Source organism: Urtica dioica, chromosome 8, assembly GCF_054948205.1.
Source record: "Urtica dioica subsp. dioica isolate 48M chromosome 8, U.dioica_male_clone48M_v1_H2, whole genome shotgun sequence".
Taxonomy (NCBI): domain Eukaryota; kingdom Viridiplantae; phylum Streptophyta; class Magnoliopsida; order Rosales; family Urticaceae; genus Urtica; species Urtica dioica.
Genome location: NC_142763.1, coordinates 13,767,030 through 13,790,072, shown reverse-complemented (window position 1 = coordinate 13,790,072; position 23,043 = coordinate 13,767,030). Strand labels below are relative to the sequence as shown.

General features: G+C 36.7%; 2 protein-coding genes and 3 non-coding genes across 5 annotated transcripts; 3 read left to right on the top strand and 2 right to left on the bottom strand.

Moving 5' to 3' along the window:
• Positions 1–9,400: 9,400 nt before the first annotated feature.
• On the bottom strand, positions 9,401–10,612 carry LOC149388354 (LOB domain-containing protein 29-like). The gene is made up of 2 exons (XM_089624142.1): positions 10,311–10,612; positions 9,401–10,165 (listed from the first exon to the last, which is right to left on the bottom strand). Exons 1-2 carry the CDS (start codon positions 10,587–10,589, stop codon positions 9,737–9,739), a joined length of 708 nt encoding a protein of 235 aa, XP_089480268.1. The 5' UTR covers positions 10,590–10,612; the 3' UTR covers positions 9,401–9,736.
• A 7,455-nt stretch (positions 10,613–18,067) lies between these two features.
• On the bottom strand, positions 18,068–21,061 carry LOC149388353 (uncharacterized). The gene is made up of 8 exons (XM_089623562.1): positions 20,950–21,061; positions 20,539–20,811; positions 19,973–20,172; positions 19,511–19,861; positions 19,228–19,428; positions 19,065–19,135; positions 18,740–18,879; positions 18,068–18,657 (listed from the first exon to the last, which is right to left on the bottom strand). The coding sequence occupies exons 1-8, from the start codon at positions 20,984–20,986 to the stop codon at positions 18,314–18,316; spliced, it is 1,617 nt and encodes a 538-aa protein (XP_089479688.1). The 5' UTR covers positions 20,987–21,061; the 3' UTR covers positions 18,068–18,313.
• Positions 21,062–21,382: 321 nt separating this feature from the next.
• LOC149388352 (small nucleolar RNA Z102/R77) lies at positions 21,383–21,464 on the top strand. The gene has a single exon (XR_016301092.1). It is a non-coding gene; the product is annotated as a small nucleolar RNA Z102/R77 (small nucleolar RNA).
• Positions 21,465–21,546: 82 nt separating this feature from the next.
• On the top strand, positions 21,547–21,630 carry LOC149388351 (small nucleolar RNA Z102/R77). Its single transcript, XR_016301093.1, has one exon. It is a non-coding gene; the product is annotated as a small nucleolar RNA Z102/R77 (small nucleolar RNA).
• A 274-nt stretch (positions 21,631–21,904) lies between these two features.
• On the top strand, positions 21,905–21,987 carry LOC149388350 (small nucleolar RNA Z102/R77). The gene has a single exon (XR_016301132.1). It is a non-coding gene; the product is annotated as a small nucleolar RNA Z102/R77 (small nucleolar RNA).
• Positions 21,988–23,043: the final 1,056 nt, after the last annotated feature.

The following is a 23,043-nucleotide window of genomic DNA, read 5'->3' as shown; positions in this document are numbered from 1 at the left end:
TTTAATGGCTCGAAGTAAAAACTATTTAAATAATATTGGAAGTCGTAATGTCACAAATTGTTGAGTCATTTATACCCACCTTAATTGATTCTTAAGTGAGACACAAATTTTTGTGACGATTCATATATATGGACTTGTAAGAGTTATATGTATAGAAAATTATCAATAGTTGGTGATATTACTCACTCTCTTTGCCATTGTTGGAGTCATATGTATGGAATTCTTGTTATTCTTTTTCTTACACGATCAATCCTTGAACTTTGTAACCATATAAATTCGTGGACTTTTTGTCTAAAATCTCGGTCAATAATTTGATGGAACCTCACGCTACATACGTTATTTTATTTTTAGTGCTTAGTTTTGCTATTAGAACTTGCACGAACTAGTTACCTTTAAATGAGATTCTGCTAAAAAAATATGATAGAATTGGCTAACTGATCACCTGTGTCAATTTATTAAAGTTCATTATTTCCGTGTGATATAAAGTAGGCTAATTTGTATGCTTTTACGAGCTTAAGATTTATACATAATATATTAGAATCACCTTAATAAACTTAAAATGACACCAAATACTAAAGAAATGCCGTAAATAAATTTAATTTTTTTCTTCCAACAAACAATAATTTATTAATTACGTTAGTAAAATGTGCTGTCTATAACAGTGTTATGTTTGAATTCTCTAAATGCCTGACACTAAAATTATCATATATGACATAAAGTTTCATCAAACACTAAATATTCGAATTCCAAAAATGAGTAGTATGGTATGGTTTATCTCATCCCATCTAGACACGAAGAAAAAGTGAAGAACAGCATAAATTATATACAAAAAAAAACTCCTAGGGATTAGCGGTGCATCGCACGTGCCAATAAGGATAAGATCAAGCCAATGATAATGCACCTTCTCTAAATTCTCTCTCTCTCTCGCCTCTAACGCCGCACGAATGGCCGCTCTTTTATTGATTGTATATGCTGCTCTTTAGTCACGCCGAGCGTGTGGGTCCCGCAAAACACAGCCACGTCATCACCACCAATGACTTTAGCTAAACGATAAAATAATAGTCACGCTGATCTATTTGTATTATTTTGTGATTTTGAACGAGTTATTTTGTGACTATTCCATTATTTTCTCTTGTAGAGGAAACCTACAGGGTATTGGTCAAACAAATAATAAACTTTGATAAATTAAATAATAATAAAATTGTACGTTAGACATATTATATTTCCTCATTCGTGAGCACATGTAGGTCACATATATGTATGTGTTTTTCTTGATTATTTTTAAGCTGTTGGGATCCCTTCTCTTTAATTTCACTCAGTAAAGTTGCACTGCAAAAAATGTGAAGCTATATTATATAATTAGGGTGTTCTATGTACTTTTTAATTATGATCAGTTGAGCGTGTGTGAATCAACACCTAATTAATAAATATTAACAATAGCATCAACTATATATCCTTGAACTATATATGATGGTTATTTTTCTAGTAAAATAATTAGATCAGTTTTTCTTTTCTTGTCATATATGTGATCCTAAACTCTTGTGATAGGAAACCTAACTCGTTTTTTTAATTTTGTTTTTAGCACCAATTTAATTTTTTACCCATAAAATGTGTATATGGATCAAATTTGTTTATGAAATTTTATTTAACACTAAAGTAGAGTATGGGTAACTAAAAAATAACAATGCAATATCCTGATAATTTACATGGATTCGAAAAATGATAATTATTAATAATCATATTAAACTACAACCAACAAAAACAAAAGAAGAATATTTTCGTTATGAATTATTTTTATAGTGATATTTCATACTATTTGATATCAAATGGAAGTTGGTTGGCAATATATATCAATTTCTATGATAATTAATCAAATAGAAGAAAAACAAAACCAAAACAAAACAAATTTGCTGGGAAAATGTTCGCTAAAATGTTCTAATCTAGACCAGTCAAGCCGACAGTCAGGTTACATATGGGTCCACTGCACGTGTGAGGATGATTACTGGATAACAAATCATAAATTGTATATAATAATTATATTATAAATTAAAATTTTGCTTGTACATTCATATTTTCAGGTCATCTAATTTAATAGAATATCTTAACTAGAGACTCAACATCATGTGATCACAAGGGAAAAAAATCAAATCTCGAGTATTCAAATAAGACCACGTAAGCTTATAATTATATATCAAGTAGTGATGTTACGAATTATATGTAATTGTTTTCAGGGCCATCCTGATGCATTTCTGACAATGACTTTGTCTCTGCATATAGAAACATTGGCTTTCGTACTATCCATGGAAAACACAAAGCGGGCTATAAAAACGCTCTTGCTTGATGATAATAAAACAAATGATGATAAATATTTGAATAATTATTTTATTTTCCAACTTTCCCATATCTGTAAGCGTTACGTACTGTGATAAGTTTTATAATGTTCAGTGCTGTTTGAACGGGAGGCAAAGTTTCAAAGTCCAACCCTTATTACAAGGAGCGTGTGAATTTGATGATATAATCTTTGTAGGGAAAATAGTAGTTTTGACAACAATATGAGGGGTTGTGTAAAGTGTTGGGTTATATTCGAAATAGGTCAAAGGAAAATTTTGAAAAGGACACGGCTTTTTGTTTGTGAAGCTGTATATATATGATTGAAATGGGGATATAGTGGCTTTTCGTTTCATTTACTTTTGTAGTAAAAAATTAGTCATATATATATATATATATATATATATATATATATATATATACATATATTATATACGTGTGAGTGAGAGAGCAATCTAGGAGAATGAATAGCGTAGACCATAATCTTCTAAGGAAGATAGATTTGACCAAATTTTAACCTCTATAGCTACATGATTTCGATATAGTTTATGTAATCTTTTTTTTCATTAAATATATAGGAGGGGTTGTCAAAAAAAAAAAAAAAAAGGAGAGGCTAGGGTTTATGTTTATCCGACTGAAAACTGTCTTTTCTCAGTCAACTTTCATTTTTAGACTCTTTTTTTGTCGTTGATTACTCAGCTAATTATATTTATCATATAATATTTAAAATTATTTGGGTAGTTGCATTTATATGTTTTTCATTTCTTTGGCGAATATGTATATCCTATCTGTTTGAGCTCTTCAGAAAAGAAATAAAAAAAACTATTGAAATGATAATACATCTCAACTAGAAGTTGACGCTATCAAGACCAGTCGTCTCCTTCAATGAACAGGCAAACACTACTACAAATTAACATATTAGGTGCGAAAGGGTATTAGGTGCGACATGTCGCACCAGAAAGTCCTCCAAGCGATTAAAAATTTCGCTGATGATTAGTGCTATCCGGTGCGACATTGTCGCACCCAATATGATACTGTCGCACCTGATACTATTGGGTGCGACATTTGTCGCACCTAATACCATTAGATGCGACATATGTCGCACCTAATGGGTTAAAAAATTTAAAACGGTCAGAAATTCTCCCCGAAAATTTTTGGTTATGGAATTTCACATTAGGTGCGACATCGCACCTAATAGTCATATTGGGTGCGACAATGTCGCACCTAATAGTTTAGGGTATTTTAAATACCGCGCGTCTTCTTTCTCTCACCCAAACCGTGCGCCTCTCTATCTAACACACTCTCTCTCTCTCTCTCTCTATCTATCTTCCTCCGCCGTGACCTCCCCCGCCGCCGTGACCTCCCCGCGCCGCCCGGACCAAGGTACGTCTCTCTCTCTCTCTCTCTCTCTCTCTCTCTCTCTCTCTCTCTCTCTCTCTTTCTATCTATCTATCTATCTATCTATCTCTCTATCTCTCTCTATCTATCTCTCTCTCTTATTCTCTGACTCTCCGACTTGCAGGTCCCCCGCGCCGCCCGTGACCACCTCAGCTCAGCCCGGTCGTCCCCCGCCGCCCGTGACCTCCCCGCGCCGCCCGTGACCTCCCCGCCGCCCGTGCGCCTCTCTGCCGCCGTGACCTCCCCGGCACCGTGACGTACGTCTCTCTCTCTCTATCTATCTATCTCTCTCTCGCTCTCACTTCTGAGTTTGGAATTGATTTGGCCGAATCTGTGTGTTCTTGGGTTTGAAGGTTTTTTTTTTTGGGCTTTTGTTTTATGAGGATTGATTGATGTTCTTAAGATGTTTTTAAGTTGTTTGATGCCTGGGTTTTTGACTGAGAATTTTTGTTTGAATTATGATTGATTTTTTTGGACGAATTTCGTTGGAAATTTTGTCATGGCCGTGTGGTTAGGTGGGCAACTTGGTTGAGAATTCTAAAGGTTTGTCATTGTTGAGGCTATGAGGAATTTTGGGAATTTGATGAGATTGATTTGGAAAATTTAAGTTGGCCGTGTGGTTATTTTTTTAATTAATTAGTATTGAAATTGGTTAATTAATTAATTAGTATTGAAATTGAATTTGAAATGGATATATGTTTAAATTAGAATATTGAGTTAAATGGTTGAAATTAAAATGAATAAATGTTGAAATTGGAATAAATGTTGAGTTAATTAGTATCATATGTAGTTAGATTAATTCGTTAGTAAAGTTGAACTAAAATGTTTAATTTAGTTTAGTTTTAGATTATCGTAATTATTTGAATTGAAATTGAAATGTTTATGGGATTGTTACTTAGTAATTTCGTTAGTAAAGTTGAATTGAAATGTTTAATTTAGTTTAATTTTAGATTATCGTAATTATTTGAATTGAAATTGAAATTGAAATGTTTATGTGATTGTTACTTAGTAATTTCATTAGTAAAGTTGAACTGAAATGTTTAATTTAGTTTAGTTTTAGATTATCGTAATTATTTGAATTGAAATTGAAATGTTTATGTGATTGTTACTTAGTAATTTCGTTAGTAAAGTTGAATTGAAATGTTTAATTTAGTTTAGTTTTATATTATAGTAATTATTTGAATTGAAATTGAAATGTTTATGTGATTGTTACTTAGTAATTTCGTTAGTAAAGTTGAATTGAAATGTTTAATTTAGTTTAGTTTTATATTATAGTAATTATTTGAATTGAAATTGAAATGTTTATGTGATTGTTACTTAGTAATTTCGTTGGTAAAGTTGAATTGAAATGTTTAATTTAGTTTAGTTTTATATTATCGTAATTATTTGAATTGAAATTTAAATGTTTATGTGATTTAATTAGTTAAGTTAATTTCAAATAACAATTAACGATTAACGATTCACTCTCAAATTCATAACAATTCACTCTAAAACTATTAACGATTCACTCTCAAATTCATAACAATTAACGAAATTCATAAAAATTCACTCTAAAACTTTTAACGATTCACTCTCAAATTCATAACAATTCACTCTAAATTTCAAATATTAACGATTCACTCTCAATTTTACCTCTCAATTTCCTAATAATTCACTCTTAGAAAATGAATTCTAAAGCTGTCGATGAAGTTCAAGTGCGGGAACTTAATGTTTTCCGGTTTGAAAATTGTGTGCCTTTCGGGATGATGAAGCCGATAGTTTTAGACAACACCAAAAAAGAGGATGTCTACTTCAGGTCAGGACCCATCAGGAGGAGAGCGTGACCCCCCGCAGATGCCGAGGAAGAAGCGGAGACCAACGACTGGCGTCGTTTCTGCGAGAGCTGGTGTTGGGACCCCTGGAGCGAACACAGTTCGCTACGATCAGACTGCGCAGGCGTTCTACCAAGATGTCAGGGAGCAAAATCCGTTGATCGGGACGTTCCAAAACCGATTAGGAAACCTGATCAAGAGTACCATTCCAGTCGACCTCCCAGACTGGAACCATGTGCCTGCGCAGAGTGTGGCGGCTCTTATGAACTCGATTCATAACGAGTATAACTTCGTTTATGAACATCCCGAGTGTGGCGAGCTTGTGTCTGCAGATCCTATTCGCAACGAGATTGATATGGCTATCATTCGCGATGCGAAGAGGATGCGCCGTGGCCAGAAGTCGAGGTTGTCGTTTCTCTTCTTCAAGACATTTTGCGGGAGTAAGGATCTCGCTAAAAACGAAACTCCCGAAGGCTATAACCAGGAAGCCTGGTTGAAAGCAATAGAGACGTTCGACTCGCCGGAGCATAAGGTATGAGTTGAACTTCTGATGGTTATTCGAATTTCTTAAAATTAAACTTAACGAATTTATGTCTTGCAGGCGAAATCTCTCCGCAACCGGGAAAATTCGAAGATAAAGAAGACGAAGGCGAGACAAGGGTCGCTTAGTTTTTTTGGTCATTGCTCGAGGAACATAAGTCTCTTAATATTAGTATGCAATATATATGTGATTCATATTTTAATGTTGAAACATTACAGCGAAAAGAAGATGGGAGTATAGGCTCGGCTTTAGCGATATGGTCAGAATAACACCATGACGCTAAGGGATCGTGGACGACGGACTTCGCGAAGACGCAATACGTAAGTTAATTTTTTTTATTTACTATATTTAATTACTTTATTTCTTCTTATCTGATAAGTTTTTTGTGGTTTTATTTTGAAGGATCAAGTCACCGCCCAGACGTTAGATATTTTACGGCAAGCGGAGGAGCAAAACGTCGTGATCTCCCAAGAAGCTGCGGAGATGTACGCGATGCGCGATGTTATGGGAGTGCGCAGAGACTGGGAAGTCGGTTTAGGGCCTTCTATCCCAAGGTCATCGTTGGGGGTTGCCCAAACGTTAGATGGAGGCTCGTCAAGTTCGTCATCTCAGACCGATCAATTGGTTGCCAAGATGCGAGCTCAGATGGATGCCCAACCAAGCCGAGCTGCAAGTGATGCGGCAACAGATCGCCTTCATCAGCCAGCAGCACAACCAGCCTCCCACGACTCCTCAACCTCCGCCTGCATCGCAACCAGGTGGGACGGATCAGCATACGCCAGGTTCCACGCCGAGTTCTACGCCTGGTTCTATGGATTACTTGCGAGACCGTCCTTACGGAAGCGACGGAACGAGCGGCAGCGCGTCAGGCAGCGGTGGACGAGGACGCGGAAGCGGTTCTCGAAGTTCTGGCAACTTATTCGGTAGAGGAAATTCTACTATAGATAAGTTTTATAGGAAAAAAAATTAGGAATTCATTTTTTCGCTTTTTTTGGAAAGAATTTGTATTTTTAATTAAGAATTCTATTTTCAGAATATTATTTCTAATTCATTTAGAATTTTGTTAATTAATTTTTATTTAATTTTAAATTACTTTTTTAATTTTTTTTTTTTTGTATTTTGTAAATTTTGTATTTTTTTTTAATTTAACAAACATATTCGGTGCGACATTGTCGCACCGAATACCATGGCGCGAACATATTCGGTGCGACAATGTCGCACCCGATATGTATTTACCCGCCAATTTTATAAAATTTGGCAGGAAAATAACTTGGGCATTAGGTGCGATAAGTCGCACCTGAAAGTGTCGCACCTAAATGAGGACTTATTAGGTGCGACATGTCGCACCCAATACCTTCTGCGACGGGTTATCCGGTGCGACGTCGCACCTAATGTCGCACCTAATAAACTTTTAGGTGCGACATTTGAAGCTTTAGGTGCGACATTCGTCGCACCGGATAACGTATTTTGTCCCAGTGAAAAAGACGTGGAAGAAAAACAAGAGTGCCCAAGAAATATAGAGAAAATAGTAATTGTTGATTTTTTTTCAAAAAAATATAAAACAATTTAGTCTTTTTGGTGCGAAATATATGTCGTTTAATTTCTGAGAATAATTTCACACATCTATATCTATTTTCTTTGCATTCTTTAAAAAAAAATGATAAGCAAAATTTACATGTTCTCCAAATTAGTTTTCCTCAAACGCGTACAGAACTTCCAAACAGAACTTACAATTTATTTGTCTTCTTTCAAAGTTAATACTACTTATTCCTCTAAAACTAATAAAGTCAAAGTCTAGAATGCTTTGTTGAATATAATAAGACAGGAATATAATAAGTCCAAATTAGGAACACGATTCAGCCTAGTTTTTTGTTTTTTTGTATGGAAATTTAAGTATAAATTTAAATTTGTCTTCAAACTTGGTCATCTTTCAGTTTTCCTCCGTTATTTGAAAATTTTACCACTTTTAACTTCTTACAAGCTACAGAATTTCCTTATAATCACAATAGATATATAATATAATCAATTGATATCTTTTTTTTTTTTCCTAGGAATAACCAACCCTAGAAAAACTACAACATTTATAAGTGTATCTATTAAAGTTAGAAAGGTTGGAAGTGATACGGTTACCACTATATATATATATATATATACGTAATTTAAATGCTAACTGTAGAAAACTTTGAGTTTTGAACGAAAGTGCAGAAGAAGAAAAAAAAAAAACGATGACAGAAAACAGATCAGGCAAAACCTTGAAATGAATATACTAATAAACTCAACAATATGAGGGAATACAAGAGCAACATATGTTATAGCTTTATATATACTTAGAAGAGACACAATAATTCTAACGTCTGGTAGGAATCAAGAGATGAATCAATGAATACATTCTGTTATGTAAAGTTCGTGATTCCGCAGAGAGTTCTTTTGGAAGTAGTATATGCAAAATAAAGACACAGAAATCTGAAATAATGTGTTATAAGATCATGTAAAAGACTGTCAAAAGCACACACCGTTCAGTTCATATAATTAAGCCTGTACTTATTGATCAATATATAATTTCATTGTTTTGACCCAAAATCCTATTATTTCAATAGTCAAACTCATCCAAAACTATGCACTTTAATTTTATACATCCTTCCTTCAAAAAGTTAATGAATATTGTGGATTCAGAAAAGAAGAAATAAAAATATTGCTTCATTTTTCATTGTTGTACATCATCATCTGAAAAAAAAAAAAAAACTGTTAAGATCCCCTAATATGAATTTCAAGCTTTTGTCCTTTAGCAATCATAGTGTTTCATGTTGATTAGTTAACATATAGAAACTTCTACGCATTAATTACCGTACTTTTATCAGTTCGTAGGATCTCTTCCTGCTCGGAGTCAGAGAGATAACGTGAAGATCATTATACATCTCTAGATATTTTTGGAAAAAAAAATATTATTGATTTGTCACTCTGTAAATACTACTTTTCTTTTTCATTATAACATTATGTGGCTAATATTCTCTCGTCAAACAGCTGGTGAAGAAAACCAATTGTACGGGAGCATCGTGTAGTGGGATTTGAACAGCTCTAAAGATGATATATAACCATCACAAATTTCCTTGAGTATATAATTTTAAGGTTAGTGATAGTCTAATAATTCTCTTCAGAGCATATGATACGCACACTGAAATTTAGTACGTCAACTTTATGAGCCATATTTATACAGCACACGAGACAACAAACAGAAACACGTAATCAATTCTTTATAACTATTATTATTAATGTGTCAGATCCGAATACTTTAGAATGAAAACCCAATAATCATAACCAACGAATCCTCAATCCTATAAGAAATTAATCATAACCAATAAGCCCAATGTTGGATTATGGTTATGAAATATCTGAAACATATATAACATATATTCCATACATATATATAACTATCTTCCATGCCAATGAATATATATTTTACTATCCCAAATCTCTATGCTCATTTCTAGGGTTTCTAGGCTTATACAAGAAACACTACGCAGTAACAACACAACCATAGGCTTTTGAAGCATATTGTAGTGGTAGCTTCAAACTGAAATGAGAATTTTTCATAGCTAAACAGTCTAATGTATAATAATTTGTAGTTCAAATTTAGACGGTTTGAGTAATATATCTCTTGTTAATTTTGGGCATAACTAAAAGGCATTGCGAAGTCACTGCAGTCTTGAAAACCGCCCATTTGCCTGTAATTTCCTGTGGAGGACATGAAGTGATAGGCCTCGTCATAGCCACTGTTATAAACGGCCCGATTGTCCTCTGCGAACCCCGAGCTTTCGCAACTGCTCGAGTTAGAATCCAACGATGACTTGTTCTCCAAGTAAGAAAGATTCACTTCCAAACCTTCATTCATTAGGTTATTATTCGCACCGTACTGTGCCGGCCCGGTCTCGGCTTGAAACGGCCAATTCTGTACTTGATCCATTTCACTGTGATATCTTCCATTGTTGTACCTCTCTCCGCTAGGGTTTGAGCCAGTAGAGCCGTTGAGGAACCCCTGAGTTCCGGATTGGTCCTTGATCAGAGATAGTTGCGCTTGTAAATTGATGACCTACACGGAATTCACACGATTTCGTTACTGACTAGAACTTTCAAATTCTCGCAATACACTAAAAAGAAACGGTTGGATTTTGAGATGGAACGCCATGATACTCTTATATAACAAACAGGTAATACGAATCATTCATTATGATTACCTGTTGCTGTAGGGCAAAGATTTGTGAAACGCATCCGTAGATAGGGTCTTTAACCCTAGCTTGAGCTTCATAGGAGATTGTCATCGCGGCACCTTGACGATCCGCTACTGGAAGATGAGCGAGAAGCTTCGAAACATTGCTCGCTCCGAACACCTTGTGAATGGCGGCGAAGTTCGAGGCGCCTTGTTCGTGGCAAAAATAGGGCGCGAAAACACACCCTCTCACACACTTTCTCCTCAGAAACTTGCAAGCTCCACAGGGAGACCCTGAACCAGTCATGACTATAATTTGATGATGATGATGATGATAAGAGGTAGGGGATTAATAATGATTCTTTAATTATGTGACTAGTTAGTGAGAGTAATTATGCAGAGCATCAATTTGATACCGTGTTTATAAAGACCAGAGGGGAGGTGGGGATGTATGTAATTACAGATAAGCAATATTTAATTATATATGGGTTCCCTAAATGGGGGACAAATTTCATTATTTTATAATTACTTGCTCAACTTTTTTTTAACACCTTCTTCCAGACTGAATTTAATCATCTCTAAAATGAGATTCCTTGAAGGAAAATAAAAATTATTTTAAAAAACAGAGCTACAGACATAAACCAAACCCATTTTGATTTGCTTGTGGGCTATGCTTGTTGAGTAACTTGTATATTCTCTTAATTAATTTATTATTTCTTGTTTTATGTGATATCACTGAAGCTAGCTATAGTTAGTGGTTTATTATTGAGGAATCTAATTTGGGAAAGTAACACTAAATTTTTTATGCGTCCGCAAATTAGTGAATAAGCGTTCTTATGTTTAATCTTGTACGTTACCGCGGACTTCGAGACCCTAAAGAGTTTAGTAGTTTCCGCTGTTTTTTTTCATCTTTTAACCTCATACGGAATAAAAAAAATAAAAACATACGCGCACTTTTAGTAGATACCTATAAACTCAATAAAAGAACTCTTATGAATTTTAATTTTATTTTAGTATTTATACATTTTATTGGAAGTTCATACTTCCAACACAAATTCACGGAGAACAATAAGAAAAACATATTTCCCTCAAAGTTAAACCATCACAGGCATTAAGATTTAGAAGAATGTCGACAACCGTCAAGAAAATAAATAAGACGAAACGGTCCGCTTACTACTTAGAGATATTTCTTAATTCAAAGTGTTGTATGAATTATTGAGTATTTCTTAATTTTTCTAAAATTAATTTAAATATCAAATCCACAAAGAAAAATATTGGCTTAAAAATTAAAACAGCCATTTGAAAGTCAATTATGCATAATGTGACTATGAAAGCTGTCTATATATAACAATCAAATACATGAGTAAACAGCTGTCAAATGTGCGGTCGCGTGAGCAACATGATTCCAACTGAACGTAATCACCTTAATTGTCCACTAAATCATTTCCGCCTAAAAACTTTTTTTATATTGGACATGAGTCATGACTACAACTTGAACACACCTAAACAAATTGTTAATTTTTCTCTTTCCTCTAGAATGTGAATAACGCAACGTTAATGATTTTACATGTTTCGCAAAATTTTTTGAGTGGGTTTGATGTCTATATGAAAGATTGGTACGAGTGAAAATCCTCGAGAAAAAAAAAAGAACACGTACTATTACGCAAAAATTACGGCAAAGTTGCTTGGCCCATGAATAAAGACTCAACACTCAGAATAAATTGAATCACTTGGGCCCACAAACGAGCCCAAAGAAACAGTGTTGAGCGGCCACAAACCATGTGTCCGCCTCAGGACACACTAATCATACGCGCCGGCCTCAAGGTGTGCTGTCCTCAAGACGAGTGTTGGCCTCAAAGTATGCCGCTATCATGATGCGCACTTAGGGCGGCGCTAAAAAAATTAGTGAAATCTGTTGAATTTGAGAGGAGAGAGCGAATCAGAAAGGAAATAGAGAGTTCCGAGATTCTGAGAATGTATTCTACTTGTTATTATAAATGATGAATTTACAAGTATTTATAAAGTTACATAAAAAAGAGAGGAATTACAAGGAAACATTCCCAACTAACTACATCGAAAAAAAATACACAACTTCAAATATTTTAGTCCCAACGACAGTGGTAATTCCGATGTCGCACCATCCTAGACTATTTGGCTGGGAAGATGAGCTGAATAAGAGTTGAGCTGAAAAGAAGAGTTGAACTTCAACACTCCCCCTCAGGCTTGATGGTAAATATTGAGAAGATCAAACTTGTTACACAGCTCGGAGAAACTAGCTCGGTGGATAGACTGGGTATAATAATGTCTACCACTTGATGTCGAGTCGGAATGTACTCTATTTCTATAATGTTTGACTATATCTTCTCATTGATGAAGTGAAGATCGATCTCGATATGCTTAGTCCGGTCATGATGAACTGGATTCTTTGCAATGCTTAAGGCAGCTTGGCTGTCACACAGGAACTTAATAGGACTTACGAACTTGATCTTGAGGTCGTCCAATATATTTGCTTCAACAACAATCATTTGCACACTCCGTTTGCTAATGACCTGAGTTTCGCTTCTACACATCAAAAGCGACCACGGTTTGTTCTTGCTTCGCGAGGTGATAAGATTAACCCACACATAGGTACACATGCTAGATGTAGATTTTCGATCTGATACAAACCCTACCCAATCTGCGTCTGTGAAGACTTCAATTCCTAGGCTACTTCTTTTTTTGAATCATAGATCCGTTCCTTGGGCAGATTTGGGGTATTGAAGAATTCTCATGACAGCTTCCATGTGGACTTTTGAGGGGTTAATCATGAATCTACTGACCATACTCACTGAGAATCCGATGTCAGGTCTGGTGTGAATGAGATAGATGAGTTTTCCCACGAGCTGTTGGAATCTTTCTTTGTCAGTGGCGACTTCAGTGTTCAAGCTACGATGTTTACGTTTGGATCCATAAGAGTGTCAGCTGGCTTGCAATCAAGCATACTCGTTTTGAGAAGGTTCAGGGTGTATTTTCACTGAGATACAAATACGCCTTTCTCAGACCGGGCGACCTCCGTGTCAAGAATATATCGCCAAGTTTCCAAGATCCTTAACTTCAAACTCAGATGACAGGATTTGCTTCAATCTTGCTATTTCCTCTCGAGATCATCTCTAGTTATAACTATGTCATCAACATATGCACTTAGGATGAAATTTTTGCCTTGGGCTAGACTTTTGAGAATAGTGTATGATCTGCTTGACTTTGTGAGTAGTTGTTTTGCTTAAGAACGTGAGTAAACTTACCAATCCAAGAGCGTGGTGATTGTTTCAGTCCGTATAAGGACTTCTTGAGTTTGCAAACTTTGGTGGCATTCTGATTGCTTTCGAAGCCCGGTGGAATTTGAATGTAGACTTTTTCTTCCAATTCTCCATTCAATAAGGCATTCTTCACATTGAGTTGAAGCAAAGGCCAATCTAAGTTGCCAATTAGAGAGAGAAAGACTCTGATGGTGTTGAATTTTGCTATCGGTGTGAATGTTTCTTGATAATCAATGTCATAAATCTGAGTGTACCCTTTAGCGACGAGAGGAGCTTTGAACTTCTCTAATGTGCCATCCGAGTTATGTTTGATGGTGAAAGCCATATGCATCTAACAGTTCGCTTTCCGAGTGGCAGCAGCTCAGTGATCTCCCAGGTATTGTTCTGTTCGAGAGCTTGGATTTCTGCATGAGTTGCAGTTCGCCAAGTTGGAATCTAGAGAGCATCTTTAATGGAGTTGGGCATAACTTCCTGGTTTATTCTCGTCACATAGATTTGATAGCTCATTGAGAGGTTTCCACATTAACATAATCTTCGATCATGTATCGGCCACATGACCGAGTAGGTTTATTCAAGGCAATATGTAAGTATGAAATAGAGCACTATTACCTCGTTCACTGTTTTCGGTGTCCAGGTTGGGAGAGCCTTCATGGATGCGAGTTTGAGCCTGACTCTGGGTGAAGTTTGTACTACAAGGAATATCCGAGCTGGAGTCTGAGTGCTCCGAGCTCAGAAGGAGTTCGGAAGGGTTTGGAAGGCTGGACACGAGAGCATTTTTTTGGATAACAGGGTTTGGAGCAATGTTTGGTATAACTGGGTCGGAGTTCAGAGCCAAGATTGAGTTAAAGTTTGAATTTATGATCAGCTAATTCGGCGAGTCATTATTGCTCTCCCCCTGACAGTCAGGATTGAGAAAGTAAGGACTTAGCTCGTGGAAGGTAACATCCATGGATAGAAAATAAAACATGACCGTTAAATCTGGACCGTTCGTTCCAAATAAGTGGTAGCAGTGATACCAAAACGTAACATTAAATATTTTACCCGCCGAAAAAAAGAATGAGTAGTTAAGTGTATCTACCGTACAAATTTGAGTATTTTTGCAGTCATTTCTTCTAAAAGAAAATATGTCTAAAACAATGTGGTCTCGAGCGGTTCGGTCTAAAATGGTCCAAAATCGGACCGACCGATTACTATATAATATATTAAAAAAAGTCTCAAACAGTTTGGTCTAAAACGGTCTAAACTAAATCAGGCCGATCTAGTTTAATGTTTTTAAAGCGTTTAGATGGGTCTGATATGGTTTTTTGACTGATTTTGGACTGGACCGGGCATACCCCTATGCGCACCGGTCTCAAGGAGCACTGGCCTCAAGGCGTGCCATCTTCATGACATGTCATGGCCTTAAGATGAGATGTCCTAATGGCGCGTAATCCTGATCACACCCACATCCTTATGATGTGTTATGGCCTCAAGGCGCGTTGTCCTCTTGGCGCATGCCGACCCCAAGACACTGTTATCAATGGTGCCCACAAGAAGAGTAGTAGTGTCTATTTGTGTATATTTGATGTAATATAGTCTCATGAAGACTCTTGCTTGTAATTGCTTATTCATTAATAAAAAGTTGAAACGTTCATTCAATCTTCCTTGTCTGAAGTTTTATGATAAAACATTAGTCTTTAGTCCATAAACAAACTAAACAACTTACGAAGAGACAAATGTAGATTTGCATGAACAAACTCTTCGTAGTTTGCTTAAAACGATATATTCGCAATCTAAGGGTCAAAGGACTATATTGACCTCAGTATGATTGTTAGAAGAATCTATGATGTCTGGTTATGAGGCATTGAGAGTTGGAGACTCTATAGTTCTTCTAGGTATCTTCCGAAGGTACTAAATTGACCAGTGCACTTCTAGAGACAAGATAAGAACAAACCATTTAACCTCTTATGTCTCGAAGTCACTCTGTATGAATTGCATCATGCTTACCTTAATCCTGAAATGAGACATGCCATTTCACAGCTTACGTATTCTCATTTGAGAAAGTCAGAGTTCGGACTCACTATGTGATTCCGAACAGGGCCTATTGGTGAAGTACTAAGTTGTGAGAATGTCATGAGTAACTTTGTGAAGTTCTCATAGATATGGAATTCATGTACAAGATTGCTGAAATGCAATGTATGTCACCTCATGCTTTGTTCCTTGGAGTGTGAATAAAAGAACTGGCCAGTGTCCAAATTGAGTCCTGACTCTTTTGGATGAAACAATGTGACTTGTTAGCTCCTCGTCAATACATTGTTTCTAACTTATTCACAAGCGACAAATGAGTTGAGGAAATAACAGCTAGAAAGGTAAAATGGTAATTTAGTAAATCCCGACTAGCTGATGACATTCATGAAGGGTAAACATAGATAATATTCAGTGGATCCGCTCATCATAATTAGGTTGAATTCTTGAGTAGAAAATAAATTCATTTGAACCGAGAGATTTTCAGTGTCAACTCTTTAGTGGAGTCAGTTGGCATTAAGCTAAACTTGGAAAAGGTTTGTGAACTTTTGAGTCCAAGTGTTTAGCTCAAGCTTTGTTCATTTGGGTCCATGAGGTCACTGTCACGAATCACATCGATTAGGAATAGTTAAACTGGAAGCTAAGTCAAAACAAAAACGAAAATAGTCAAAAGGGTATTTTTGTCTTTTGTGACAAAGGATGAAATGAATGTCAATAAATTTTTTGACAAGTTCATTTGATGACTTAATGTCACTCGGCCATGACTTGATCATTGGGCCTTGTGAATTAATTTCATTTCATAAGAATTTTATTGAAAATTCTTAATGGGCCTTTCTCATGTTGTCATGAACAAATGAAGAAGCTTCTAGAAGCTCCTTCTAGATGTGAAATGGGCGCCCAAATACCCAAGAGAAAGAGAGATTATTTTGTGCATAAATGTATCAAGATACTTGCCAAAAGAAAAAGAGGAAACAAATTTCCTCTATGAGGAAAGCATAAGTTCGGCTAACACAAGGGAAAGAGAGAGAGACAAACTAAATGAGGAAACAAATCCAAGGCTTATTGAAGCACATGTTGGACGTGCAAAGCAAGGGAAAAATAGGAAATAAGATTTCCTCATAAAGGCTTGGAAAATAAGAGGAAACTACTTCTTTCCAAGGCCAACCCTTCTCCTATAAATAGGACCCTCATTTCTCTCATTCTATTCATTCCACACAAGTTAGAGATTGAAAGACTCTCTCTCTAGACATTGTGGCCGATCCTCTCTCTCTCTCTCTCTCTCTCTCTCTCTCTCTCTCTCTCTCTCTCTCTCTCTCTCTTTCTCTCTCTCTCCCTCTCTTCAATTTCGTTTTTATTGTTTTGGCACCTAGGTCCTCATTTGACATAGAGTTTAGCTCTGCGACTTCAAGACTCGTTCTTAAGTCGTAGTGTTTAAAAGTGCCCACTCACTAATTCCTTTTCTCTCGAGTGATTTAGTGATAGAAACTTCCGTGATTGCTCGAGGTGCCGAGGAAAGAAAGAGAGACGTGCTGCGAGGGGAGACGAGTGTTGCAAACTTTCCAAAAGCTTCTCAAAGATCAAGCTTCAAGAAAGGTTAGTAATCTTCTTAGCTCATAATAGTTTTTAATTACGTGTACTTGCTCTTTGTCTAGGTTAGTAAAAACTGTTTTTACTTGTATAAGAAAATTTTTAAAATTCCGCCGCTTACCGAAGCGTTAATTATTTTCTTAAACCCTAGATCGATTCCAACAGACACATTATCTTCATGGCGCGTCGTGCTAATGGCACATACTGGTCTCATGGCGCACCGTCTTCATGATGCCGTTGGCCTCAAGGTGAGCTGCCTAAATAAGGTCTGAAATTTGATCGGTTCGGTTTTGTGTTTGAAATTTTTTTGTCCTTTAACCTGTCCAGTTTATTCCCTAACCAAAATTTGGTTATCCAATTTCTTAAATCCAATATCTAAATTTGTCTATCGGTTAGGTTCGATAACCGAATCGATCCAAATTAAAAAATCGGTGCCACGTCATATCACCAAAATTTGTTTGTTTTGGTGACAAACATGTAACTAATAATCCAATATTAATTAAGAAATTGGATGGCCGATTGACTTGAAATAATATTGGATCTAAATTTGCCTCATGGCGCGTTGTCGATCGGTTCGGTTCGAATTTATCACTATTAGTTAGATTTTATCTCTAAACATTCTTAGATTTGTCTTTTTTGAAGAAAAAAAGTATGAATATGGAATAAGTCTTTTATTTACTCTTAGGTTAGCTATGTATAATTCTCAAATCAATTTCCAATGAAGCAAAGACGGTAAGCTATATGATTCCATCACCACTTAGCCTGCACGTGGTCATAAAGTCCAATCCTAAATCATATCGAGCGTGGGTTCTAAGTGTTAGATCATATATCAAGGCCCAATAAGCTTAATATTGCAGCCTATCTCAACCGATTTTCTCATGGAATTATTTTTTTTGCCATTACATATTGTTAATGGGGGCAATTAATGCTATTTTTCACACACCACACCAACGTTGTCGTTTTCCTGCGCTCCGGAAGGGGCTTCGAATCTTCCGTGGCCATATTCAATAGGTAACAAGTAACAACCAAACTATAAATTTACTTGCTGATTCATACTTCTGGTTTAGAGATAGGTAGGAACATATATATAAAAAAAAAAATACTACTTTACATACAGGTAAACACTTGTTCAATCAGCTTCAGTTCATCTGAAGATAGTTTCATCATCCAAACCAGGCAAACCCTTGAGTACGTCTCTTAAGGCGTAGTAATGGCTATCACATCTGTGGTCTGCTATCAAGTTGCTCGAGAGCATAATCCGCTGAAAATGTTCGCCCGGATGCCTCTTCCACAGAGTGAAAAATCTTTTGCTGCTTCCGGAGTGAGATTCCACACTTCTTTTCAAGCAGTAAACGGAGCCTGGCACGAATAGCTCGGGCACCGAACACGATGCATTATTTACTGCTCCTTTGTTCTTATCAGAGGCCACAGGATTTTCGTGCACTGTTTTAGAGGTTGAGGCAGGCAATTTTAGCCTGCTGAGATCATCTGCGTTCGAAACCAAAAACAAACATTTGAAATGTAGGACTTTATTCACATGAACCGTGTGACAGTGTTAGGGATGGTTTACCTGATGAGTTTTCTTTCCTCGTAAAGTTAGCATAGTCAGCAACTTTCCGAGCCACGTCGTGAACCGAGGACACCACTTGCTTTGCATTTGAAACCAAGTCTATGATGCTTCTCCAATCTTCTTTCTCAACTACGCTTGTCCTATTACATCAACTCATCATAAATGAAACTTCGTTAAAGAATGTGAAAATTTAACTAGGGTCTAGTCCCTTGGTCCCTCGTCTGAACCCACAACAATTAAGGAACTAGAAACACTAGCAATTCCTAGGTGGTTAGAGAAGCTATAGACCTATTCCAATCATTTGCAACACACATAACGTGCTCACCAATTAGTTTCGAGAATTTCGTTTCTCAATCTTGTAAGAGAAGCTACACTTATCCGAGGGATTATGTCATCCTGCATCGAAGAGAAACATACAAGGATACAAAACTGAAGGAAATCCTTAAATAATAAACATCCATTAACAGTATTGTAATCCAAGTTCTTACCTGCATCAGAACTGTAGTGACAAAATCAGAGCAGCTTTCGGCAACTTCTTTGGAAACACAAGGCGGGGTTGCGTACCCAACAGCAGTAACGATGTCGGGGCTAAAACCAAGCTCCGTATGTGACTTCTTACGCATCATTATCGCCAGCAGAGAGGCCGTGGAACCCCCGAGAGAATGGCCAACTAGCCTTAACCTAAATCCCTGTTAGTGAGTTAGGATCTTCACTCTTCAACATCAACGGAAAAAGAAAAAAAAAATCAAAAGTAAGTGAATGTTCATCAACCTCATGCTTCGCCAAGTACTTTCTTATGGGTTCCAATTCGTGATTAAGAAACCAACGCGCAGCTTCGGCCGTGCCAAAGTGAGTCGAATAGCCTTCGAACGTAACTTCACCGTCACCAGAAGAGACAATATCGGTGATGATGTCATACACGGTATGGGTTCCGCGGATCCCCAAAATCACGAGCTTTTTACGAGGGTCGACGCCTATGTAGTATCCGGGCCTCATGACACTCGAATTTCCGACGAATTTCAACACGTTGCTCTCTCGGAGCATGCTTTGCCTTGCGAGACTTGCCACATTGTCCTTGTAAGCCCCTTTAGCCAACTCTGTATGGTAAATAAGGTCGTGGACCTATAAGGAAAGACCAATGCGTGAAAAGAGCCTCATATTTTAAAATCTTCGCCTAATAAATATGCTCCATATTGAGCTTCCTGAGAGAGGGAGAGTTTAAGCGATAAGTACGATTGAATCTGAAGTGATCTGAACGCCTTTAACATCGTCGGTAAGACCAGAAGACGCTTGACGGAGATACACAAGATATAAGCCGAGAGTGAGATCGCTCAAAGTCCAATCTTGGATTCCAATCTTGCTCCGCTGGATGCTCGAAAGGATCTCCGACACTGATCGACTCTTTGCCGGGGGTTGATTTCCTACGTCACTCCCTGCAGATTTAAAATAGAAATTTGAAATGTTGACCCGTTCCCATATACCTCTTGAGATACTATTAAATAAGTTGTTATGGCTTTTTCTCTGCATTCATTCTTCTATTCCTCTGAGATAACTCTTCAACAAGAAAGGATTTTAATTTATTTTCAAACCAACATTTTTCAATGAGAGACAAGTACAACACTTGTAAACACTCACTTCATGATATTCTTTACTATTCTTGGTGTGCCCCAGATGAATCAAATTTCAATACCAGGACCAAAAGAATTAACAAAACCAATACAAGGTTACACTCTTGACTGTGCACACATGAATTGACAAACTACACATTTCAATTGATGAGTTAAAGAAGATAGGCAAACCTGTTGGCAAAGCCCATCTACAGAGTTGCAGGGCTGGTTCAAGAGCTTTAGTGAGCCAAGCCAGCTCTAGTTTCCACTTACTATCACTCAACAAATCTTCCTCATCAGAAGTGTGTTTCCTCAGCCCTGATTCCTTATCCACCTTCTTCACAACTCTAGACACAATCTTTTCTTGGCTCGTTCCATCTTCATCGACCGTGTGAAATCGGCGCTTGATTCCATACACAAATCTTTTACAACAGTCTTGGTTCTTTACAAGATTCTGCCCACAATCTGAACAAAACACAGACAGAAAGAAAACAATGATATACGATCAGTCTCACGAAACTTCAGTTATATAATTTAGCCAAACATGGAACAGAATGAACTCAATTAACGAAAAAAAATAGCCGAGTAAAAGAGTTCGCTTACTAATGCTAGCGAAGAGACGCTTCGTCGGATTAGCCATTTCTTTTCTTGTCGACAAAATAACAACAATGCTCTGAAATTAACTTCCGTCTTCTTCGTTGAGAAAAAAGCGGTGAGCGGTGATTTGTCTGAAGATGAATTTGGGCCGGCAAATCAATTTCAAAACTTGGCCCAAGCCCAACTCTTAAATTAACAAGAAATTTTTTTTAGGGTATTTTTGGAATTCGAGAAATCACAGACCGTACTCGCCTATATAAAAGCCCTAATCTCCTTACGCTTATTCACAACTAGGGTTTTCATTTTCTCGATAGGATATTATCTGTACGCTATAAAATCTCGCCGCTCTTTTTTACCTTTTCGCTTCTATGATTTCCCGCATAGAAAATGGTTTTCTTTTTGTTTACGAGTTTTGATTTCTCGTTTGTGTTTCGTGAGAGAATGAGATGATGAACGGATATTTCCCTATTGGTTTGATTGCCGGTATGATGGCTCATTGTATTAGCTCTATCTGATCTTCTCCACGTTTTTTTATCTTTTAATTTTTTCTGGGATTACTTGCTAATTAGCCAGTGTTATGTCGTGTGTATCGATTGACAAAGAGAATGATGTGATGATTAGTATTTCCCTATTGGTTTGATTGCCAGAATGATGGCACTTCATATGTTAAAAGTAGGCTGATCATTCTCGAGCTCAATCTTTTCAATTTTGATTTTATTATGTCAATTTTTTCGGTTAGGAATCTGTGACGAATCTGAAATTGGACTGATCTGAAATGTACATGACATTGGTCTAAAATCTTCAGTGCTACTATTTGGACTTCCTCTTCGACTGAGCATCGAATACAAAACTGAAAGGAACATTAACTAATCAAGGAATCGAAGCTTGGCATAAAGCCTTAATGATAAAATACGCAGTTGTGTTCGGTGATTGCTCTCTCGTGTGAAACGACTGACAAAGAGAATGAGGTGATGATTAGTATTTCCCTATTGGTTTGATTGCCGGAATGATGGCACATCATGTATTAGCTCTAGCTGATCATTCTCGATGTCAGTTTTTTCTATCTTTAATTTTGTTAGGTTAATTTTTCCCGGTTCAGAATCGGTAACGAATCTGAACAGTTCCAAAGTCATACGGACTGACGCAAGAGTATTGGACTAGACTGATTATCTCAGGCCAGGATGAGAAATCGCCGAACTACTGAAACCTTTGTACACCAGCCAAACACCAGCGCCGATTCTTCTTCATCTGAAAAAAATGTGGTTGAGATTGCCGATTTTTCATCGCATACCGGGCAGAACTTTGAGACTGTCGAGCTCGTCGAAGAATTCTCCGTGAATGGAGTCTAATTAGTTGAAATTGAGGTACAGCCATCAGGGATTCGAGAGGGCTATGAAGTTCGTTCCTTTAAAACCCTAAATTCTCGAGCATTGAGAGCTTGTTCAATCCGGCTATTTCAGGAGCTCCGAATTCGGAGATGGAGGGAGAGAGTGAGAGAGAAAATGACGGCCATATCGAGCTTGTGTCGTTCTTTCATGGCGGAGACCTCGGAACAGCTAAAAATTAAAATATATATATATATATATATATATATATATATAATACTATACAAAAAACAGAAAATAGAGTATCATGTCCAAATCGAGCAATAAAATTTCTCTCAGGATGATGTTCTCGTCCCACGCACCACAACGAAGGAATCGATCGTCAGTAAAACTGTACCTACTTGATTAAATTTATTCCAGAGATACTTGTAAGGTTGCTCATAATTTATTTTTTTCTGTAACAGATGATTAATTTAGTCTAAAAAATTAATCAAACGCCAGACCCAAATCCAAGGGCAGTAAGTTATAAGTGTTACATGATCTCTAACTTAACTAATGTGTAGCTACATTTGTTTAAAACTACGTTGATGAACATCTAAATTTATTATATGAGAAACCTACTATACATGAAAACTATTTCATTTAAGGTCCATGATTCATTTTTTCTTTTAGAATTAAGATTTCTAACCAGTAAACTTGTGCACTAACTAAAGTGATAGAAGCGGCGACGATTATGTAGATATACTTGATAATGCTTACAGATGTGATCTTGCTA